General features: G+C 40.5%; 2 protein-coding genes across 4 annotated transcripts in view; one reads left to right on the top strand and one right to left on the bottom strand.

Annotated features, from left to right (window-relative positions):
- Nucleotides 1–18,635, bottom strand: part of LOC133171357 (ras-related protein Rab-26-like) — a 29,574-nt gene that overhangs the window by 7,129 nt on the left and 3,810 nt on the right. For all 3 annotated transcript variants that reach the window (XM_061304672.1, XM_061304671.1, XM_061304670.1), the window contains 3 exons: nt 14,187–14,228; nt 13,694–13,760; nt 8,115–8,167 (listed from right to left, as the gene is read on the bottom strand). In XM_061304672.1, coding sequence (XP_061160656.1) covers nt 8,115–8,167; nt 13,694–13,760; nt 14,187–14,228 — 162 coding nt within the window. The remainder of the gene's footprint in view (nt 1–8,114; nt 8,168–13,693; nt 13,761–14,186; nt 14,229–18,635) is intronic.
- LOC133171355 (uncharacterized) lies at nt 3,936–6,098 on the top strand. Its single transcript, XM_061304667.1, has 2 exons — nt 3,936–4,093; nt 4,651–6,098. The coding sequence occupies exon 2, from the start codon at nt 4,686–4,688 to the stop codon at nt 5,670–5,672; it is 987 nt and encodes a 328-aa protein (XP_061160651.1). The 5' UTR covers nt 3,936–4,093; nt 4,651–4,685; the 3' UTR covers nt 5,673–6,098.

Here is an 18,635-nt window from a genome sequence, read left to right as displayed (position 1 = left end):
CGCCATCACCTTCTTGTCAGTCTGGATCTGGAAGTCCCACAGGATCTTGGCTCGCCCATTCTCTGTCACCTTAGGGGGTGCTTCCCACTTTGAACTTGGGGCTTCCAGTCCATACTCTGCACAGATGTTCCTGTACACTATGCCAGCCACTTGGTTATGACGTTCCATGTATGCTTTCCCTGCTAGCATCTTACACCCTGCTGTTATGTGCTGGACTGTCTCAGGGGCCTCTTTGCACAGCCTGCACCTTGGGTCTTGTCTGGTGTGGTAGATCTTGACCTCTATTGCTCTGGTGTTCAGAGCCTGTTCCTGTGCAGCCATGATGAGTGCCTCTGTGCTGTCCTTCAGTCCAGCTTTTTCCAGCCATTGGTAGGATTTCTTGATGTCAGCCACTTCACTTATCTGTCGATGGTACATCCCATGTAGGGGTTTGTCCTCCCATGATGGTGTCTCTAGCCACTCCTCCTCTGTTTGCCATTGTCTGAGACATTCACTGAGCACGACATCCGTTCGGGCCTTTTCCTTGATGTACTCATGGATCTTGGCTGTTTCATCCCGAACAGTGGCTCTCACACTCAGTCTAACAGCAACCATGTTGTTATTCTGAGATGATACTGGTCGGGGCGGAGCCATACCATCATCCAGTGTGGGTCTGTGGGCAAGACCCTTGACGATATCGCCTACCTCATAAACATGATGAGAGATAAAGAATCAAATGAGATGCCGGCTCAGACGTCGCCCGGACAAACAAGGTCTGCGTCAGGCGTTGGGGAACCAGAACGCCTAGATGTAAAGTGGGCTACTGGAACAAGGCGGAAATGGGCGAGATGTGATATATATATATATATATATAATTTTTTTTTTTTTTTATCCGGATATAATATGGAGGCCGCCATTACAGATACGCTTTCTTCTCTGGTGTTCACTTCAAACACGCTCCATACGAACACAATGCTCTCGTATCAGACGCTTGCTCAGGGTTGGGCAAACTACGGCCCGCGCCGTTTAATCCGGCCCGCCAACCCTGAATAAATTGTATTATTAAACTTTTTTTTTGGTCATTTTGCCTGCAATGACTGCGTTTCCCCAGTAGATGGGGAACCGCTCGCCTGCGCAAATACTACCGGAAGCCGTGTTAGAAAGCTCGGCGCACACTCACAAGTGCGTGTACGTACTCAGTAGTACGGACATGGCGCACTTGCGCTCTATTTGTATCAGTCCCGAATTTAGAGCGTGGGCTGTGACGACAGCATTCTTGTAACTCGCGCGCTGAGCTTTCAGATACAGTTTTATGCTAAAGCCACCCACAAACCTTCCCCTGGAATCCTTCTATTAAAATGAGTCGCCCAAGGAAAAGCAAGGTGGACACAGTGCCGAGTGTTTAAAAAAGAGTGGCCAATTTGGCTCGACGTATGCGACGTGACGTTCAGCCACATGAACATCAACATCAACCCGTCACAGATCGAGGTAAACCAGTGCTTCTCAATTATTTTCTGTTACGCCCCCCCTTAGCAAGAAGAAAACTATTCGCGCCCCCCCCTCCCCACCGTGACTATCCTAACTTGTCTTGTAAATCGTAAAATGTTGCACTGTCGCAAACGTCACAGAAGTAACAATGAGAGCGCCACTGCCCCCTGCTGGGAAGATGCGCAATTACACTTTATTCTAGTACTGCAAAGAAAAAAGCCTGTTCCCCAGGGTCACACGCGCCCCCCCAGGTATAGCACGGCGCCCCCCAAGGGGGGTGCGCCCCACTATTTGAGAAGCACTGAGGTAAACGGACCAACACCTCGGATCTCTCCTAAGAATTGCCACAACAAATTTTACTCCAGACTATGACGCACTAGCAAAAAAGGGAGACCAACACCACTGTTCCCACTGAAAATGAACGGGAGGCTCTCCAGTTTATTGTAAAAAAATGCATTTTGAATATGTTTTGTACACATAGCAGGGATTGAAACTAGCGACCATTCTCATTTTCAAACAATGCAGGATGCTCAAGGACATTGATGCACCACCTGTTTGCGACTAATCTTAACCTGTAAAGTTCTTAAAGCTTACTTAAAGGAAGTGTTTCCTCACCTCTGTTACCAGGTGTTTGTGAGTTAAAACTCTGCTCTGATTTTCAGATACCCCTCACCGTGTTGCTGTTTTGATTACTTTATTTGGATGTATGCTTTCACCGATTCTTCAAGATGATATATTTGGTCAGAATGTTTGCCATTTGATGTGATCTCATAAGATAAATATCTTTCATTAATCTGACCTGCAGGCACTGAAGTGATGGAGACTGTTATTCATAATAACAGTGTCGTATTTTATGAGAATCACTGATAGCAGTTTTTTAGTGAATTATTATTATTATTTTTTTAATGCTGTTAGTAAATGCATTTGTTTTCAAAAAACTTGTTTGGAATATCCATGCTTTACTACCTACTAAAGGCCAAAATCTTTTATGCAATGACCTTTACAGGTCCCTTATATTAGTTCACACAAAGCCTACGTCCATCTCCTCCTGGTTCGGCCCTCCGGTCCAAATTTAGAACCCAGTTCGGCCCACGAGTCAAAAAGTTTGCCCACCCCTGCGCTTGCTCGAACACCTGCTCGTTTGCTGTCACAATGTACCCTACACAAATCCGAAAAATTTCTTTCCTATCGAGTTTGCTAGCGCATGCGCAGTGATACTGACCGGCAGAATAACATCCGGTTGTTCCCAAAGATGATCTTTTTTCTGAAATAATTTTACATTTACGGACTTAAGTAGGAGTCAAAATTTGGGTGCGTATTATACATGGGTACAGGCTTTTTTCCAGCATCAACATGCCATTTTTAGGGTGCGTATTATACATGGGGGCGCATTATACATGGAAAAAAACGGTAAATGTTTTATATCATTAATATTGTTTTGTTTTTGTCTCTTTGGGTTGCATTTGTTGCTAGAAAAACATGAAGATGAGAGAAGCGGGGAAATCAATCAGAACTATTGCACAAGTATAGAGAGAGAAAAAGAACGATTTGAAAAATAGAGACAATTACTCGGAGGTCAAAGGTTAGACATAACTGCCAACATTTATTGTGCGTGAGAGGCAACTGTATTTAAATGAAGTACTTCAGCCGTGAGTTTACCCTAAGCCTTGTTCTGTCTCGCTCGGATTTACAATCCTTCATTACATAGAGATCGTAGCACCTCGCGGCCTTGGCTGTCAACAACCTGCCAATTACTCAAATGCTGGAGAAAAAGGTAGCGAGTGGGTGGATTACAAGAAAGCGGCAGAAGGAACACGGCTTCGAAAATAGGACGCGATCAAGCTTCAAAACCAACATGTGATGGACTGTGACTGCTGTCAAGGTCAAAAGAAGTTTTATTTTCATCTACAAGGAAAAAGAAGAAGCGTTAAAATTATTTTTAGTCGCTTGACAAAAATCAAAGAAGCTTTGAGGCCAGATAGCGATCCAATAATAGATGGTGTTTGCAACAACAGTCACCTGACAGTGTTTGATAACGGCAGATTGTAATTTGCATGGTCATTAGTGTTGCATTTCAAATGAAAACAAACTTTGTGTCAGGTTGCCGGAGTAGGTTGTTAGCTAAAATGAAGCTATTCGATAGCGGTCGACATTTTGTGTTGCCTTTACGTAACAACCGACCAAAATTGAAATGAGCTTGAAAACTTCAAGTGTAATACTCAATCTATAACTAGGACATAAAGTGATTTCCAAATGGCGCCCATCCCCTTGTGATATTTGCTTCCACAGTGATAAGCATCCCAATGAACTAGGGCAGACTTCTTTTCATTGATTTCAGCCATCTGGAAATGAAGATGGCAGACAGACAAGGAAATTCAATCACTGGACTTCCTTATTTTTTATTTGAACGCTATCTGGCATTCAAAACAGACTCAAGCATAATTTAAAATAAAGTTCTTCGTGTTGGACTTCTCTTTAATGTCTCCAAATTTGTGTGTGCTTGCTTTGACAATTTGAGGAAGTTGCGGTTAGGGTTGGACTTGGTCTCTGGGTGGGGTGCTTTTACAAATACCAAGAAGTTGATAAGAAATGTTTTATCTGAGGTCGGCTCAACGCAAGATTGCAGGTAAATGGTATTTGTATTCATGGAAATCAATGTAACGTGAATTGGAATGTGTTTTGGGGATAAATGATATCACATTAGGTGACAACAAGATCTAAAATTTAATCTTTAATTTTTAACAAGATCGTGTATAGTGGATTTTCTTTTTGCTGGTTGCAAGGATCATCTGCCAGTTGTAATTTGTTCAGGATTGTCGACTTGCATTTGGCTCAGTTCCCTTGCTGTGCAGCTGGCTTCAACTCGACGGAATATATGCCATTTATATCGCACAGATGTGATTTTAGAGACGATTTTTACTTTATAGAATTTGTTCATTTTCATGAATATATATATTTTTTAATTTTATTTTAATTGTTTTTATTTTTTATATTATATTATTTTATTTTATTTATTTTGATATGAAACTTGCTCTAGTCAGGTTTTTAAACTTTGAAATAATCTAAATTCATACTGCAGCTTCTGGTTTACAAATGTTTGTTGTGAAAAGGATATAAGTTGTGTAACATGACTCAACTTCGTTCCTCTTTTCAAACTTCCCTTATCACTTCCTCCTTCAAAAGGTGGTGTGTGGGGCGAGTGAACTCTCCAAAAAAAGATGAGTAAAAGCTCCTCTGCTAATGATGACACGGACAAGTCCAGTTACCTCTACCCTCGCATGGGTGAAAATCACCAGGATTGTCCCACACAGCTCAGAGTGCGCAAAGAGAGACTTGGGCAGGTCACAACCAACAAACAAGAAGGTAAAGAATCATGCTGCAGAACTTCTAGCACCAGCCTGACCTCCTGCTCCCATCAACGCCGCTGGTCCACCGATTGTTGCCATAGCAACAGCTCCCCTGTCATTACTGTCAAGAAAAACACAAGGGAACCACAACCGCCTCAACGGGGGGTGTCCCTTCGATCCCATCAGATTACATCTCGTCATCCGAGACAACGCTACTCCAGTCCCATTACCGGGATAGGCTCCATTACTCATCCATCGACGTCCCCGACTTCTTCTTGTTCTTCTGTCCAGACATCTGTCATTACGGGGCGTGACCCGCTTGGTTGGAAGTTACGCACCAAATCAACCACATCCTCCAAACGGGCTCACACAAAAAGGTTGTCTCTGCAGACGCCGATTCCCGTCACCGTTCCCGATCCGGGTTTTCTTCTGTCCGACACATCTCCACTTGATCCCAAACAAAATCCCACCTTCAAATGTAAACCATTCCGTCGCCATCACTCGGACTCCTTAGCCTTCCTCAAGTCAATGCCTGCGATTACTCTCGAGGAGCTCCGCCATGTGCAGCTCCGCTCCGCCAAACCGGACGACGTTTTCCATGAAGCATACGGCGTAGAGATGGCGAACCCTCAGCCGTATAAAAAGCCACCGGCTGTTCCCGAAAAAAGTCCTCTGGCAAGAAAAATAGCACAACTCATTTCTCATTCATGGCAGCACCAAATGTGTGCTGCTCGTAAAAGTGAGCATGAGGAAATTATTTACAGTGTGATAAAGCCAAAAACTAAAACACAAGAGACTGAAAAACATTGCAGCTTGTATGCTAAAATAAATGCTATGCACTTGAAAAGTGATGACTAATCACAAATGTACAAACAACCGGAAAGGTTAAAGCAATTCTGCATTTGTTGACATAAAAAAAAAAAAAATATCCCCAAAAGTTCAAAGTGTCTATTATTACCTGAACTCATTTGAATTTATGCTATGTGATGGGAAAAGGTTTTAGGTTTATAAATCTGGGTTTGAGCCCACTGAGATGAGCAAGGGGAAGGGGGCGGGGTCTCTTGGGTACATAACTGCTGTGCAGTCTGGAAGCAATGCTGCAGGCAGGGGAATGGTGGGATGGCAGTTATCAGCAAGAAATGCTGAGACCCCAACCGTACGCTTCACACAAACAGAACAGTCATTTCTAAATATAGCCTCCCCCTTTTTGTTTTTGTCTGATATGCAAATTTTTGGGGAGCAAAGTTGCTCTTGCATATAAAGTTGATTTGCTTTCAAAACCAAGTGTAGTCATTTGTGTCTGTGGAAAAAGACATTTAGTTTGATTATATTATGTGAGGGGTTAAAAAGAATTATCCTCTTTTTTTGGTGTTAAATATTTACAAGACAGGGAGAAAAAAATATAAAGATTGAAATCCAGGGAGAGGCTGACGAAAGTGTTGTGCTCAACAGAGATAAAAAAAAACAGCGAACAAGTGGAATGGAGGAAAAAAAGTAATGGGAAAATAAAAAATTCACTCAGCTTGAAATGTACAGTAGATGAAGCGAGTCAACAAATCTGCTTTGGGAAATAACATTTTATAGACACGCAGAGAGCTTGATGGGATTTTTTTGCAACAACCTTGAAGAGCAAAACATCACCTGGCAATTTAAGCTAAAAATAGCTCAAGTCTGAATTAGGTTGATTGTTTTTGAATAACAAAGCCACCATACAGTGGACGATAAAACAAAAAGGTGCGTCTAGGTGCAAACCTGTGGCCTTTGACGATCGCCGTGTACGTATCGCGTCACACGGACCAGCTGTGCGCCGCTGATAAGGAGCTCAATACCAAATGCGGTGAAGACTCGTATCGGATGATTATATATTGGAGCGCTACTATTAAACGTAACCATCATTAGTATGCTGTTTCATTATAATCATGGTCCAATCCCCCCCAAAATTGTAAAAATGTGTATAATCATATTCTTCATCCTCAGTCTTGTTATCTTTAGGCAATGAATGAGGCTGTCGTTACCACGGTGACGGCAAATTACATTTGTAGTCTCCAAGAGATTGCACATTGGCATGTTGTAAATTACAGTGTAGTAAGACCCACAGTAAATCAACTCTAAAGCGAAATTCCTGGCGTATTATATTATATCTCTATTTCTATGTCACTGAAGAAATACAAAATGTCACGACTCCAAATCAAGTCAGAGTGGAACACCTGAATTTCACGATTTAGAGAGCCATTTTGAAACTTAATTACAATACAGGATTTCTGTAAGCGCGTGACCTTGTTAGGTTCAAGTAGGTTGTTAAATCTTCAACATAATTTATGTAATAGTTTGCTAGCAAAAAAAAAAACTGCTGTATAAAAGCAGCCCACTTCACTGAGCAACGAGAATAAGAGCTGTTGAGTTAGAAAAATCACTGAATAATGATTGTCTGTTTCCCTCTAAATACTCAGCGGCCTTCGCCCCGAGACCTGGTTGCTAATGGATTCACACAGTGGGAGAGGGGGTACGCAATAGCAGCCTGCAATTATAGACCAAAGCCTACGAGGAGTATTTACATGAATAACAGAACTTTATTTCACTAGCTTTTATTCGGAACACTAATAAAGATTCACTATATGTCCCTTACAAAAAAAGATCTCTGGATTAATAGAAACAATACCCAAAAGTCAATTATCTAGCCTGGCATACTTTTTGGGGGGTGCAGTGCCCTCATGGGCCACCCTCTAGCTCCGCCAGTGATTTGCAACTAAAGATATATATAAAAAAAAACAAAAACAGGTTGCTCTGATGCTTTTTTTTATTTTATTGAGAATATTGTGAGTGTATTGAGACAGCTCGGCATCCAATAACGTGCACACCACACAAACAACTCCAGATGTGATTGTAAGCGCACCAGGCTTGCTAGATCCTTATTAGCATTGATGACACTGCTAGATTTAACTCTGTTGTGTGTTAATTAAAGGGATAGTAATTCACCCAGAATGGATGAGGCAAATTGAGGGAGGGAGAGGGAAAATTGTATTCCAACTACAAAGAGTAAGTCCATTTAGGGGGAAAGTAGCTCTAATTTCCATGCATCATCATTACCATACTACTAAAAGATTTTTTTTTTTGTGCACATTTCTAACATTCCCTTGTGTGGTGTAAATCAAACATGGAAGGTCAGAAAATTGGTTCACATTGATATTGTAATTCAAAAAAGTGATATTACATCAACTATGTGTATAGAATATATAACTAATGTTGGAAAGAATGGAGAGAACACGAATGGAATGGAAATGAGACAGATACTTTTCTTACCCGAATGTTATCAAACGATGCTTTGTTGGTGACATCATAGAGCAGAAGGAGAGCTGAAAAGACAAAAAAAAAAGCATATTTTATGATGCAAGTGCAGTAAATCTAAAAATCACTCAACACTCATCCAATATTATCATTTCTTTTAGACTGTTATCAGTACTCGATTGTTGAGGAAACGTCAATACCAAGTATCGATACCACTAGTACCGTTTTTTTCCATGTATAATGCGCAAAATTTAACTAATCTATTGTTCTAAAATCTGGGGTACGCATTATACATGGGTACAATTTTTTTTTTTTTTTTATGAAAATCATGGTACAACAATTTTTGAAGAAAATCTGGCCACGGATGGAGTGTGGAAAGGAGCGGGGTGACCAAGTGCAGCTTGGACCAGGGTTTATTGGAGGAACTCAAAACACAGACTTGGTAAACTAATTGTGATAAATAACTGGAACATCACTCAAATATCGGTGATCCCAATGAGAGTCTCACATATTACTTCGCTATCGAGTTTGCTACTGCATGCGCAGTGATACTGACCGGCAGAATAACATCCGGTTGTTCCCAAAGATGATATATTTTCTGAAATAATTTTACGCTTACGGACTTAAGTAACCCGGTTGGGTCATACCATAGACCAGGGGTGGGCAAACTTTTTGACTCGCGGGCCGAACTGGGTTCTAAATTTGGACCGGAGGGCCGGACCAGGAGCAGATGGACGTAGGCGTTGTGTGAAGTCATATAAGCGACCTGTAAAGGTCATTGCATAAAAGATCTTGGCCTTTAGTAGGTAGTAAAGCATGGATATTCCAAACAAGTTTTTTGAAAACAAAATGCATTTATTAACAGCATTAAAAAAAAAATAATTCACTAAAAAACTGCTATCAGTGATTCTCATAAAATACGACACTGTTATTATGAATAACAGTCTCCATCACTTCAGTGCCTGCAGGTCAGATTAATGAAAGATGTTTATCTTATGAGATCACATCAAACGGCAAACATTCTGACCAAATATATCATCTTGAAGAATCGGTGAAAGCATACATCCAAATAAAGTAATCAAAACAGCAACACGGTGAGGGGTATCTGAAAATCAGAGCAGAGTTTTAACTCGCAAACACCTGGTAACAGAGGTGAGGAAACGGGAAAACTTCCTTAAAGTAAGCCTTAAGAACTTTACAGGTTAAGATTAGTCGCAAATAGGTGGTGCATCAATGTCCTTGAGCATCCTGCATTGTTTGAAAATGAGAATGGTCGCTAGTTTCAATCCCTGCTATGTGTACAAATCATATTCAAAATGCATTTTTTTACAATAAACTTGAGAGCCTCCCGTTCATTTTCAGTGGGAACAGTGTTGTTGGTCTCCCTTTTTTGCTAGTACGTCATAGTCTGGAGTAAAATTTGTTGTGGCAATTCTTAGGCGAGATCCGAGGTGTTGGTCCGTTTACCTCGATCTGTGACGGGTTGATGTTGATGTGGCTGAACGTCACGTCGCGTACGTCGAGCCAAATTGGCCACTCTTTTTTAAACACTCGGCACTCACTTCTTTTTTTCGGGCCACTCATTTTAATGGAAGGATTCCAGGGAAGGTTTGTGGGTGGCTTTAGCGCAAAACTGCATCTGAAAGCTCAGCGCGCGAATTACAAGAATGCAGATGTCACAGCCCACGCTCTAAATTCGGGACTGATACGAATAGAGCGAGAGTGCGCCATGTACATGTGCACGTACACGCACTTGTGAGTGTGCACCGAGCTTTCTGACACGGCTTCCGGTAGTAAATGCGCAGGCGAGCGCTTCGCCATCTACTGGGAAAACGCAGTCATTGCAGGCAAAATGACAAAAAAAAAAAAAGTTTAACAATACAATTTGTTCAGGGTTGGCGGGCCGGATTAAACGGTCCCGTGGGCCGGATGTGGCCCGCGGGCCGTAGTTTGCCCACCCCTGCCATAGACTATAAAATTGGGACCCATTGCCTCCTTGCTTGGCACTCAGCATTAAGGGTTGGAATTGGGGGTTAGATCACCAAATGATTCCCGAGCGCGGCGCCGCTGCTGATCACTGCTCCCCTCTCCCCCAGGGGATGGATCAAAAATCACACGGGGATGGGTCAAATGCAGAGGACAAATTTCACCACACCCAGATGCGTGTGTGACGATCATTAGGACTTTAAAAAAATAAAATTAAAAAAATGAAGTCAAAATTTGGGTGCGTATTATACATGGGTAGAGGCTTTTTTCCCAGCATCGACATGCCATTTTTAGGGTGCGTATTATGGGGGCGCATTATACATGGAAAAAAAAAATACTTTTGAAAATAAAAAAAATATTTATATATAAGGTGCAATTCTCCCCACATTCAGGTTCATTCCTGTGGTGAAATCTCTAAAAGTCACAAGGAAAAATAGATCTTTGGGAAATCAGTCAGCCCTTTAAAGCAAGTCTCCTTTGGCAAGTCATAACTTGCACAATTTGGAAGACTGGAGGAATACATTAGCATATTAAATCTTTTCCTCCGTCTTCATTCGCTATTGTGTTGCAGCAGATACAGTGCCTTGCAAAAGTATTCGGCCCCCTTGAACCTTTCAACATTTCGCGACATTTCAGGCTTCAAACATAAAGATATAAAAGTTTAATTTTTTGTCAAGAATCAACATGTGGGACACAATCGTGAAGTGGAACAAAATCTATTGGATAATTTAAACTTTTTTAACAAATAAAAAACTGAAAAGTGGGCCGTGCAATATTATTCGGCCCCCTCGCGCTAATACCTTGTAGCGCCACCTTTTGCTGCAATTACAGCTGCAAGTCACTTGGGGTATGTCTCCATCAGTTTTGCACATCGAGAGACTGGAATTCTTGCCCATTCTTCCTTGCAAAACAGCTCGAGCTCAGTGAGGTTGGATGGGGAGCGTTTGTGAACAGCAGCAGTCTTCAGCTCTTTCCACAGATTCTCGATTGGATTCAGGTCTGGACTTTGACTTGGCCATTCCAACACCTGAATATGTCTATTTGTGAACCATTCCATTGTAGATTTCGCTTTATGTTTTGGATCATTGTCCTGTTGGAAGATAAATCTCCATCCCAGTCCCAGGTCTTTTGCAGACTCCAACAGGTTTTCTTCCAGAATGGTCCTGTATTTGGCTCCATCCATCTTTCCATCAATTTTAGCCATCTTCCCTGTCCCTGCTGCAGAAAAGCAGGCCCAAACCATGATGCTGCCACCACCATGTTTGACAGTGGGTATGGTGTGTTCAGGGTGATGAGCTGTGTTGCTTTTACGCCAAACATATTGTTTTGCATTGTGGGCAAAAAGTTCAATTTTGGTTTCATCTGACCAGAGCACCTTCTTCCACATGTTTGGTATGTCTCCCAGGTGGCAAACTTTAAACGAGACTTTTTATGGATATCTTTGAGAAATGGCTTTCTTCTTGCCACTCTTCCATAAAGGCCAGATTTGTGCAGTGCACGACTGATTGTTGTCCTATGGACAGACTCTCCCACCTCAGCTGTAGTTATCTGCAGTTCATCCAGAGTGATCATGGGCCTCTTGGCTGCATCTCTGATCAGTCTTCTCCTTGTTTGAGATGAAAGTTTGGAGGGACGGCCGGGTCTTGGTAGATTTGCAGTGGTCTGATACTCCTTCCATTTCAATATAATTGCTTGCACAGTGCTCCTTGAGATGTTTAAAGCTTGGGAAACCTTTTTGTATCCATCCGGCTTTAAACTTCTCCACAACGGTATCTCGGACATGCCTGGTGTGTTCCTTTGTCTTCATGGTTCTCTCTGCGCTTTAAACAGAACCCTGAGACTATCAAAGAGCAGGTGCATTTATACGGAGACTTGATTACACACAGGTCCATTCTATTTATCATCATCAGTCATTTAGGACAACATTGGATCATTCAAAATCCTCACTGAACTTCTGGAGTGAGTTTGCTGCACTGGAAGTAAAGGGGCCGAATAATATTGCACGCCCCACTTTTCAGTTTTTTATTTGTTAAAAAAGTTTAAATTATCCAATAAATTTCATTCCACTTCACGATTGTGTCCCACTTGTTGTTGATTCTTGACAAAAAAAATAAAATTTTATATCTTTATGTTTGAAGCCTGAAATGTGGCGAAATGTTGAAAGGTTCAAGGGGGCCGAATACTTTCGCAAGGCACTGTATTTGCTTGGCATTCACGTACAGTCGCAGTATGTTGATTAAATTGCGCAATCTGTTGCTGAGTGTCTGAGTAGATCGGCGATGGATACAAGGCCGCGATCTATAAAGGACAGTCGCCATACATCATTTCTGACATGATCATCTTCAGCAATAATTACAGGCTGACCTTGGTCTGTCTTATTCACATGAAAGTAAACTGTGATTTTTTACCAGTTGACCTGGGCCTTAAATACACTGGAGTGATTCATTTCTCAAAGTAATAGTTTGTAATAAAATCAAGTTGTCAGGCGAGTTGCTGCAAAAAAATAATTGAAAGTAATTTAAATTTGAAATTGTTACAGATGTGGAACCAGTTGGCAGGAAATTGTCATAAAATGGACCTAATTTGTTCTTACCTAGAAAGTCTTTCTCACCAACAAATTATTTGACTCCCCCATTGAGTATGTGTTCCATCTTTTTTTGCAACCACAGTGATTTTGCTTCATGCTGTGGAAATGGAAGAATGCCAGCTCCACTGAGAAGATGCAGTTCTGTTCCGGACACAGCTGGACCTCTTGCACTTGGCGACATCCTTTGCATGAAATGAGCCTGGCAAAGTGCACTGAGCTCACAGCAACAAGGCATCTTATTGCGTAGGGTTGTTTACGTGGTTAAATTATGAATTGAACAAACCAAACTGATTTAGTATTGTAATAATGTGGTATACTCGTGAAACAATACGGTCTCTGTCCGAGCACCACCGAATGTTTTGAATATTTATAGGTTTGGCCTAATACAATGGAACCACTGAAGCCAAATGCTCCTTAAATCTTGACATTTCCACAATGCAGAGGAAAGAGCTAAATCACTCAAACTGTTTTTTTTTTTTTTTTTTATAGCTGCCTGATTGAAATTCATAATGTGTTCTCTAGGGGGAATAGGTGGAAATGTGGAATCAAATTCCTGGGAAATTCAGAAAATACCAAAAGTCAATTACGTGACCTTTGCCCCCACGGCTCCCCCCGTCTAGCTCCACCCGTGGATGTACCTGACAAGCTCAGTGTTCTTTAACCTTAATAGAAAACAGCTATAAGGCGGAGACTTCTCCAAGGTCATAACAAAGTCCACTTATCTCCCAATGGTGTGGCGTGATTGGGTTGCAAACTCTTACCCTGTAATGCTTGTCAGAAAGAACGAACTTTTGTTGAAAAGTCAGGAACAGACTGACGATTCGAAAGAGCGGTTCGTAGGCTCCCTTGCTGCCTTGTTAAACATCTGCGAGCAAATTGCTGTACAGAACTGACAGATCCGTTTTAACGATGGACAACAGGCCCGGCCGGCCCACACACACATATTACATCACATGTATAGCTCAAAACTTAATCGTACTATTGAGATCGAGCAACTACAAACAAAAAACGGGAGTCTTACCATGAGCGTCACGGTAGTATGCATGTGTAACACTCCGGAATCGCTCTTGACCAGCAGTGTCCCAAATCTACAAAAGACAAGGCATTAGGCTTACTATAATGTATGTAACTCCATCCATCCATCCATCCATCCATCCATCCATCCATCCATCCATCCATCCATCCATCCATCCATCCATCCATCCATTTATTTATTTATTTATTTACGTATATTTAATTTTTATTTATTTATTTATTTTGAATGAATTTTTCCTTAAAAATGTTATTTATTTATATATTTACGTATATTTAATTTTTATTTATTTATTTATTTTGAATGCATTTTTCCTTAAAAATTAATTTCATTTTATTTTATTTTATTTTATTTCTAGCGGTTTTAAAAGCAACATTTTCATTTGTAAGGTATGAAAGTTTTATTTACCCCCCCGAAAAAATGAAAGCACCAAAGCAGTGGATTTAGCTTTATCTTTATTTAAAAGAAGATTTTATCTTACCTGCAGTTTGACCTTGACGGCATCAATGCTCATCACCTTATTCTGCAAAACACCCACAGAAAAATTTTGAACATCCAAATTTTCCGACACAAATAAAAGCAGCATAAATATTGCAATGAACATTAAATTGCTCCTTAAAAATAGAGGCACAGCAGAAAACACCCCTATCTGCATTAAGCAGGGGATGGATCCAAAGGGCTATTTTATAATCACTAAAACCTGCAAACACAAAGGCACACTCCTTTTGTTGTCTTTTTAATTACCTGACATGAAACGTGCATTCATGTTGTTTGTTAATCTTCTCTGGCTAGTTAGAACAATTACCTGTGATTTGTTTCCTTTAATATATTTGTTTACGAATAATTACACGTCAGTATGTACAGAAATAGAAAAGCATCGTTAAAGATGTTCCTTAGACATCTTTGATTTTTTCTGCTTGTGTATGAAAGCATATGAAAAAAAAAAAATTTGGAATACTAAACTAAATTCCTCTGCATTGTTATTTTGTCTGCACACACAACGCGTACTTTTGAATTGACAAATACAAATACAAAGTGTGTTTGGGAAAACAATTTGCAGAGTGATGAAGTAGTTAAATAGAATGGATAGCTAGGCAGCACTGGCCTTGAAACAATAAAAGGGCTACCCTCATTCCTGTCCAATGAGGCTTAGTGATACCCGTGAATATGCATCGGGACTTTTCAATGGGCCACAGAGGGAATCTTTTACAACACAGTGTAATAATCTTGCTGGTTTAAAATTCACTTCCTGGAGTGAAGATTTAGGAAACTTCTTCTGGGGTACATTTTGCATTTTGATGTGCGAAAGAATGTTTATTGTATGCACGATTCTTTGTTCTGGAGCAGATTTTGGGATTTGACTGATTTGGGCTTGGGGGGTTTCTGTTGGCGATAACTTATGATGAAGTCCTTTGGACTGAAATTGTGCTTGTTGCTGTAGGTGCTGGTTTTTTTTATTTTTAAAAGGATAATGAAAGAAATAGTTTGGAAGGAAAGGAAGCTGATGAGATAATGACAAGAGTTAGTAACATTAAGCATTAAGGAGAATTGCTTTTTGGGGGGCGGGGCATTTTATGTACAGGTACAGCCTGAACGGTACGTTGTAAAATTGCACGTAAAAAAAAAAAGATTAGATTATAAATCAAAGTAAAAGGTATGAATTTTATATAATGGCTTTGAATTTTTAGGCACCTAAGGCTATGGCAAGGTTTTTACTTTTACTTTTTTGGGATTCGGCACTTGTTAATATTTGAACTTCAGACTGAATATTTATTAACGACAATGATTTTGTTTCATCGTTTCCCCCCCAATAATTTTCTATGAATCCATGTATTCAAAACAGAAAAGTATACAATACAATGCAGACTGTTTGATAAAGACAGATGGCTCAGATAAAAATAAATAATAAAAGAAAGTCTTTTTTTTTTTTTTTGGCCTTGCGTTCAACTGAAACTCTATAACATCACTACCCACTTAGTCTGGCTGTCTAACTACGAAGAGTGTGGCTCCTCCACAGGCTTAATAGAAAATCGAATTCTGATCGCCCACGTTCACTGGCTGGGTCAGTGATTCTGATAAGGAGCAGAATCCTTTTTTATCTGGTCCCAAAACAAAAATCCATAATCGCAATGACCAAGTGCCCTTTTACCACTTAGCAACTTCCTGAGCTTCCCCAGTTGGCTGCGAACAGCTTTCATTGTGCTTCTTGCACTAATCCAACTCGTCCTGGATTTGTCAGCCTTGCTCTCCTTTCTCCACCACCGCTTCCCTTTCTGTTCTATATTCAATTTATATGCAGTCACTGAAGTATTTAACCTGAGCCTTTGTGAAATATTTCAGTAGACTGCCCCGCTTCTTTGTCTGCCTACATAAGAGGTCAAAACACTTATTCCCTCTTAAGTACGATATTGCTGCAGTTATGGTATCTGATGATAAACCTTCAGATTTTAATTTAAATCTTTAGAATTGCCTTTTATATTTAAAAGATTCAGATTTCATCCTTTTGTTTTTTTGAAATCAGTGTGGCAGCTCCTGTTTTGGTTAGCAACAGGATACATTTTATTAAAAGTAGCATAGTTTACTTTTCAGTGTGGTAAAAGGAGGAATCTACCTACATTGGAGCAAAAGCTTTTTATGAATGATGCAACTGCGAACTGGGCGAAGGTATTTATTATTAGATTAGGAACAGCCACTATTTGAGAAGCAAAGTGTCACAACACCACCAAGAATGAAGCAGATCGTAAAACACTAAATGACTTTCTAAACTAAGTGCCACTAAATCTGCTTGGTAAATAAAACACTTTGAGCTATTGACAAATGAAGATTTATTTTAACGAACCGTGTGCCGGTGATGCGCGACGGTCAAATCTGTCATAAATTAAATTGTACCAATTTGGGTGTACAATAATAGCAATGCAAGACCTCTTTATTTATTTATTTATTTATTTATTTATTTATTTATTTATTTATTTATTTATTTATTTATTTATTTATTTATTTATTTATTTATTTATTAAAAATGCTGAACATAAAAAAAAAATGTAATTTAAAAATTCCCAAATCCATTTTTAAAAACAATATTATCATATATATATTATAATAGTATTAATCGTATACATAGAATGACGAGTTTGTTCGCAGCAGGGCTGCGGACTCGGTCGGATTTTTGCTCCGAGTCCGAGTCCGGCTGTCCATTTTTTCTGTTAATTCATGTGACTGCTTAGTCTTTATTCAAGGCTGATTTAGATCAAAATGTAAATAATTACAACAGTTTTGTGATGGCTTTGTCTTTATTAAACATATAAACGAATACAATAAACAGATACTTTCAAGTTTTACTCATTAATTACACCATTATAGCTCAGCCATTTATCTAAACACAAATAATTAGACGACCCCACAACTATCGAAAGACATCAATGATATAAGCTGGGTGACGCAATCGTCCTTGACATTGGTACATAATGTAAACATTAGCCTAAGTGCAACTCAACGTGGCCGCATTGATCGTAACTTACGCTCCGTTTCCCCCCCAAATCTAGAGGCAAAACAGTGTTCTCTCGCTGCTCCCGGGTTCTTCCATCTTGGCTGCGCGCGGGGCATTCTGGGTCTTGTACGTGCACGCACGCAGGCAGGCAGGCGTGGGCGCGCACGCAAAAACTAAATTAGTCTTCATTGCAAGCAAACAGGGCTGTGGACAGTATTCCTACGTGCATTCTCAGCAGCAGTGGAGTAGCCAAGCCGGGGCGAGCCGGGGCGGCGGCCCGGTTAGGACTCCCTGCGCCCCGGTTGAAAAAGAATCGAGCTTTTTCGATTCTTCATTTTCATGCCGTTTTTTTCTTTCGGTCTTGCGCGAATGTGCTTGCGCTATTCTATGTGCGCGACGTTATCCATTCACCGTTTGCCTCCCGGACCCGGATGTTGTTTTAGCGATCAGCGAACGGCGTGGGTGATGTTTGATTTTTTTTCCTGTGGGCGCCCGCCCCTTCTGGAAAAATTCCTGGCTACGCCACTGCTCAGCAGCATGATGAAAATAAAATTGAACGTATTTTTTTTATTGGCGGACTCGGTGGACTCGGTCAAAAATGACAGAGTCCGACGAGTCCGAGTCCGCGAGTCCAAGTCCACAGCCCTGGTTCGCAGGGTATTTGTGTTATTAAGCATGCAGTCCATAGTGCCCTTATAAGCCATTTATTATTTCTAGAGTTACGACAGGATTATCTGAAGAATACGGCTAACACGTTTCCCCATTGGCGCGATAAATCTTATTGGACATGTCTGCCAAAGTTCTCTCACCGTTGTACACCATGATGGGCAAGCTTGAGCAGTGCTTACTGCAGCACATTGCAGTATTTTGTTGATATTGTTTGGTAAATACAGCAGGACTGACACAGTTTGAGGCAAATAAGGTTTTAGGGTCATGTGACTGTTTTGGGAGGTTTCTTTGAAACTTTCTCATCAGGTTTTCACACAATGGGAGGTGGATTAAGAAAAAGCGAAATGACAGAATGGAGGATTTATCCTGCTATGGGGTTGGTTTACTCCAGACAAATTGAGAGTGTTGAATATATTTTGGTGAAAAACTACTGAGGCGCATTCAATTCAATCTGTTGAGAAAATTCCATCTATCATCCAAATTCTCACCGTCACTTGTGTGTGTGTGGCAGATTATGCCACACTGTTATCATTAAATTGGAGCACTATTCTTTGAATTTCTTTTGCAGCACCACCCCCGCACAGATAACTATAAATATCGAAAGCTTCATTTTCATTTTTGTTTGAAGAAATGACCGTGGTAGCTTGAATGCTCGCAGAAAGGTTTGTATTTAATTTATTTATTAGGATGATCAAATGCGTATACAAAATTCAATGTCGAACCCAAAATCCCATTATTTCCAAGAAGACCGAGATGATAACTCTTTGTTGGCGT

This window comes from Syngnathus typhle, linkage group LG18 (assembly GCF_033458585.1).
Source record: "Syngnathus typhle isolate RoL2023-S1 ecotype Sweden linkage group LG18, RoL_Styp_1.0, whole genome shotgun sequence".
Classification (NCBI taxonomy): domain Eukaryota; kingdom Metazoa; phylum Chordata; class Actinopteri; order Syngnathiformes; family Syngnathidae; genus Syngnathus; species Syngnathus typhle.
This window is presented reverse-complemented; position numbering and strand designations above follow the sequence as displayed.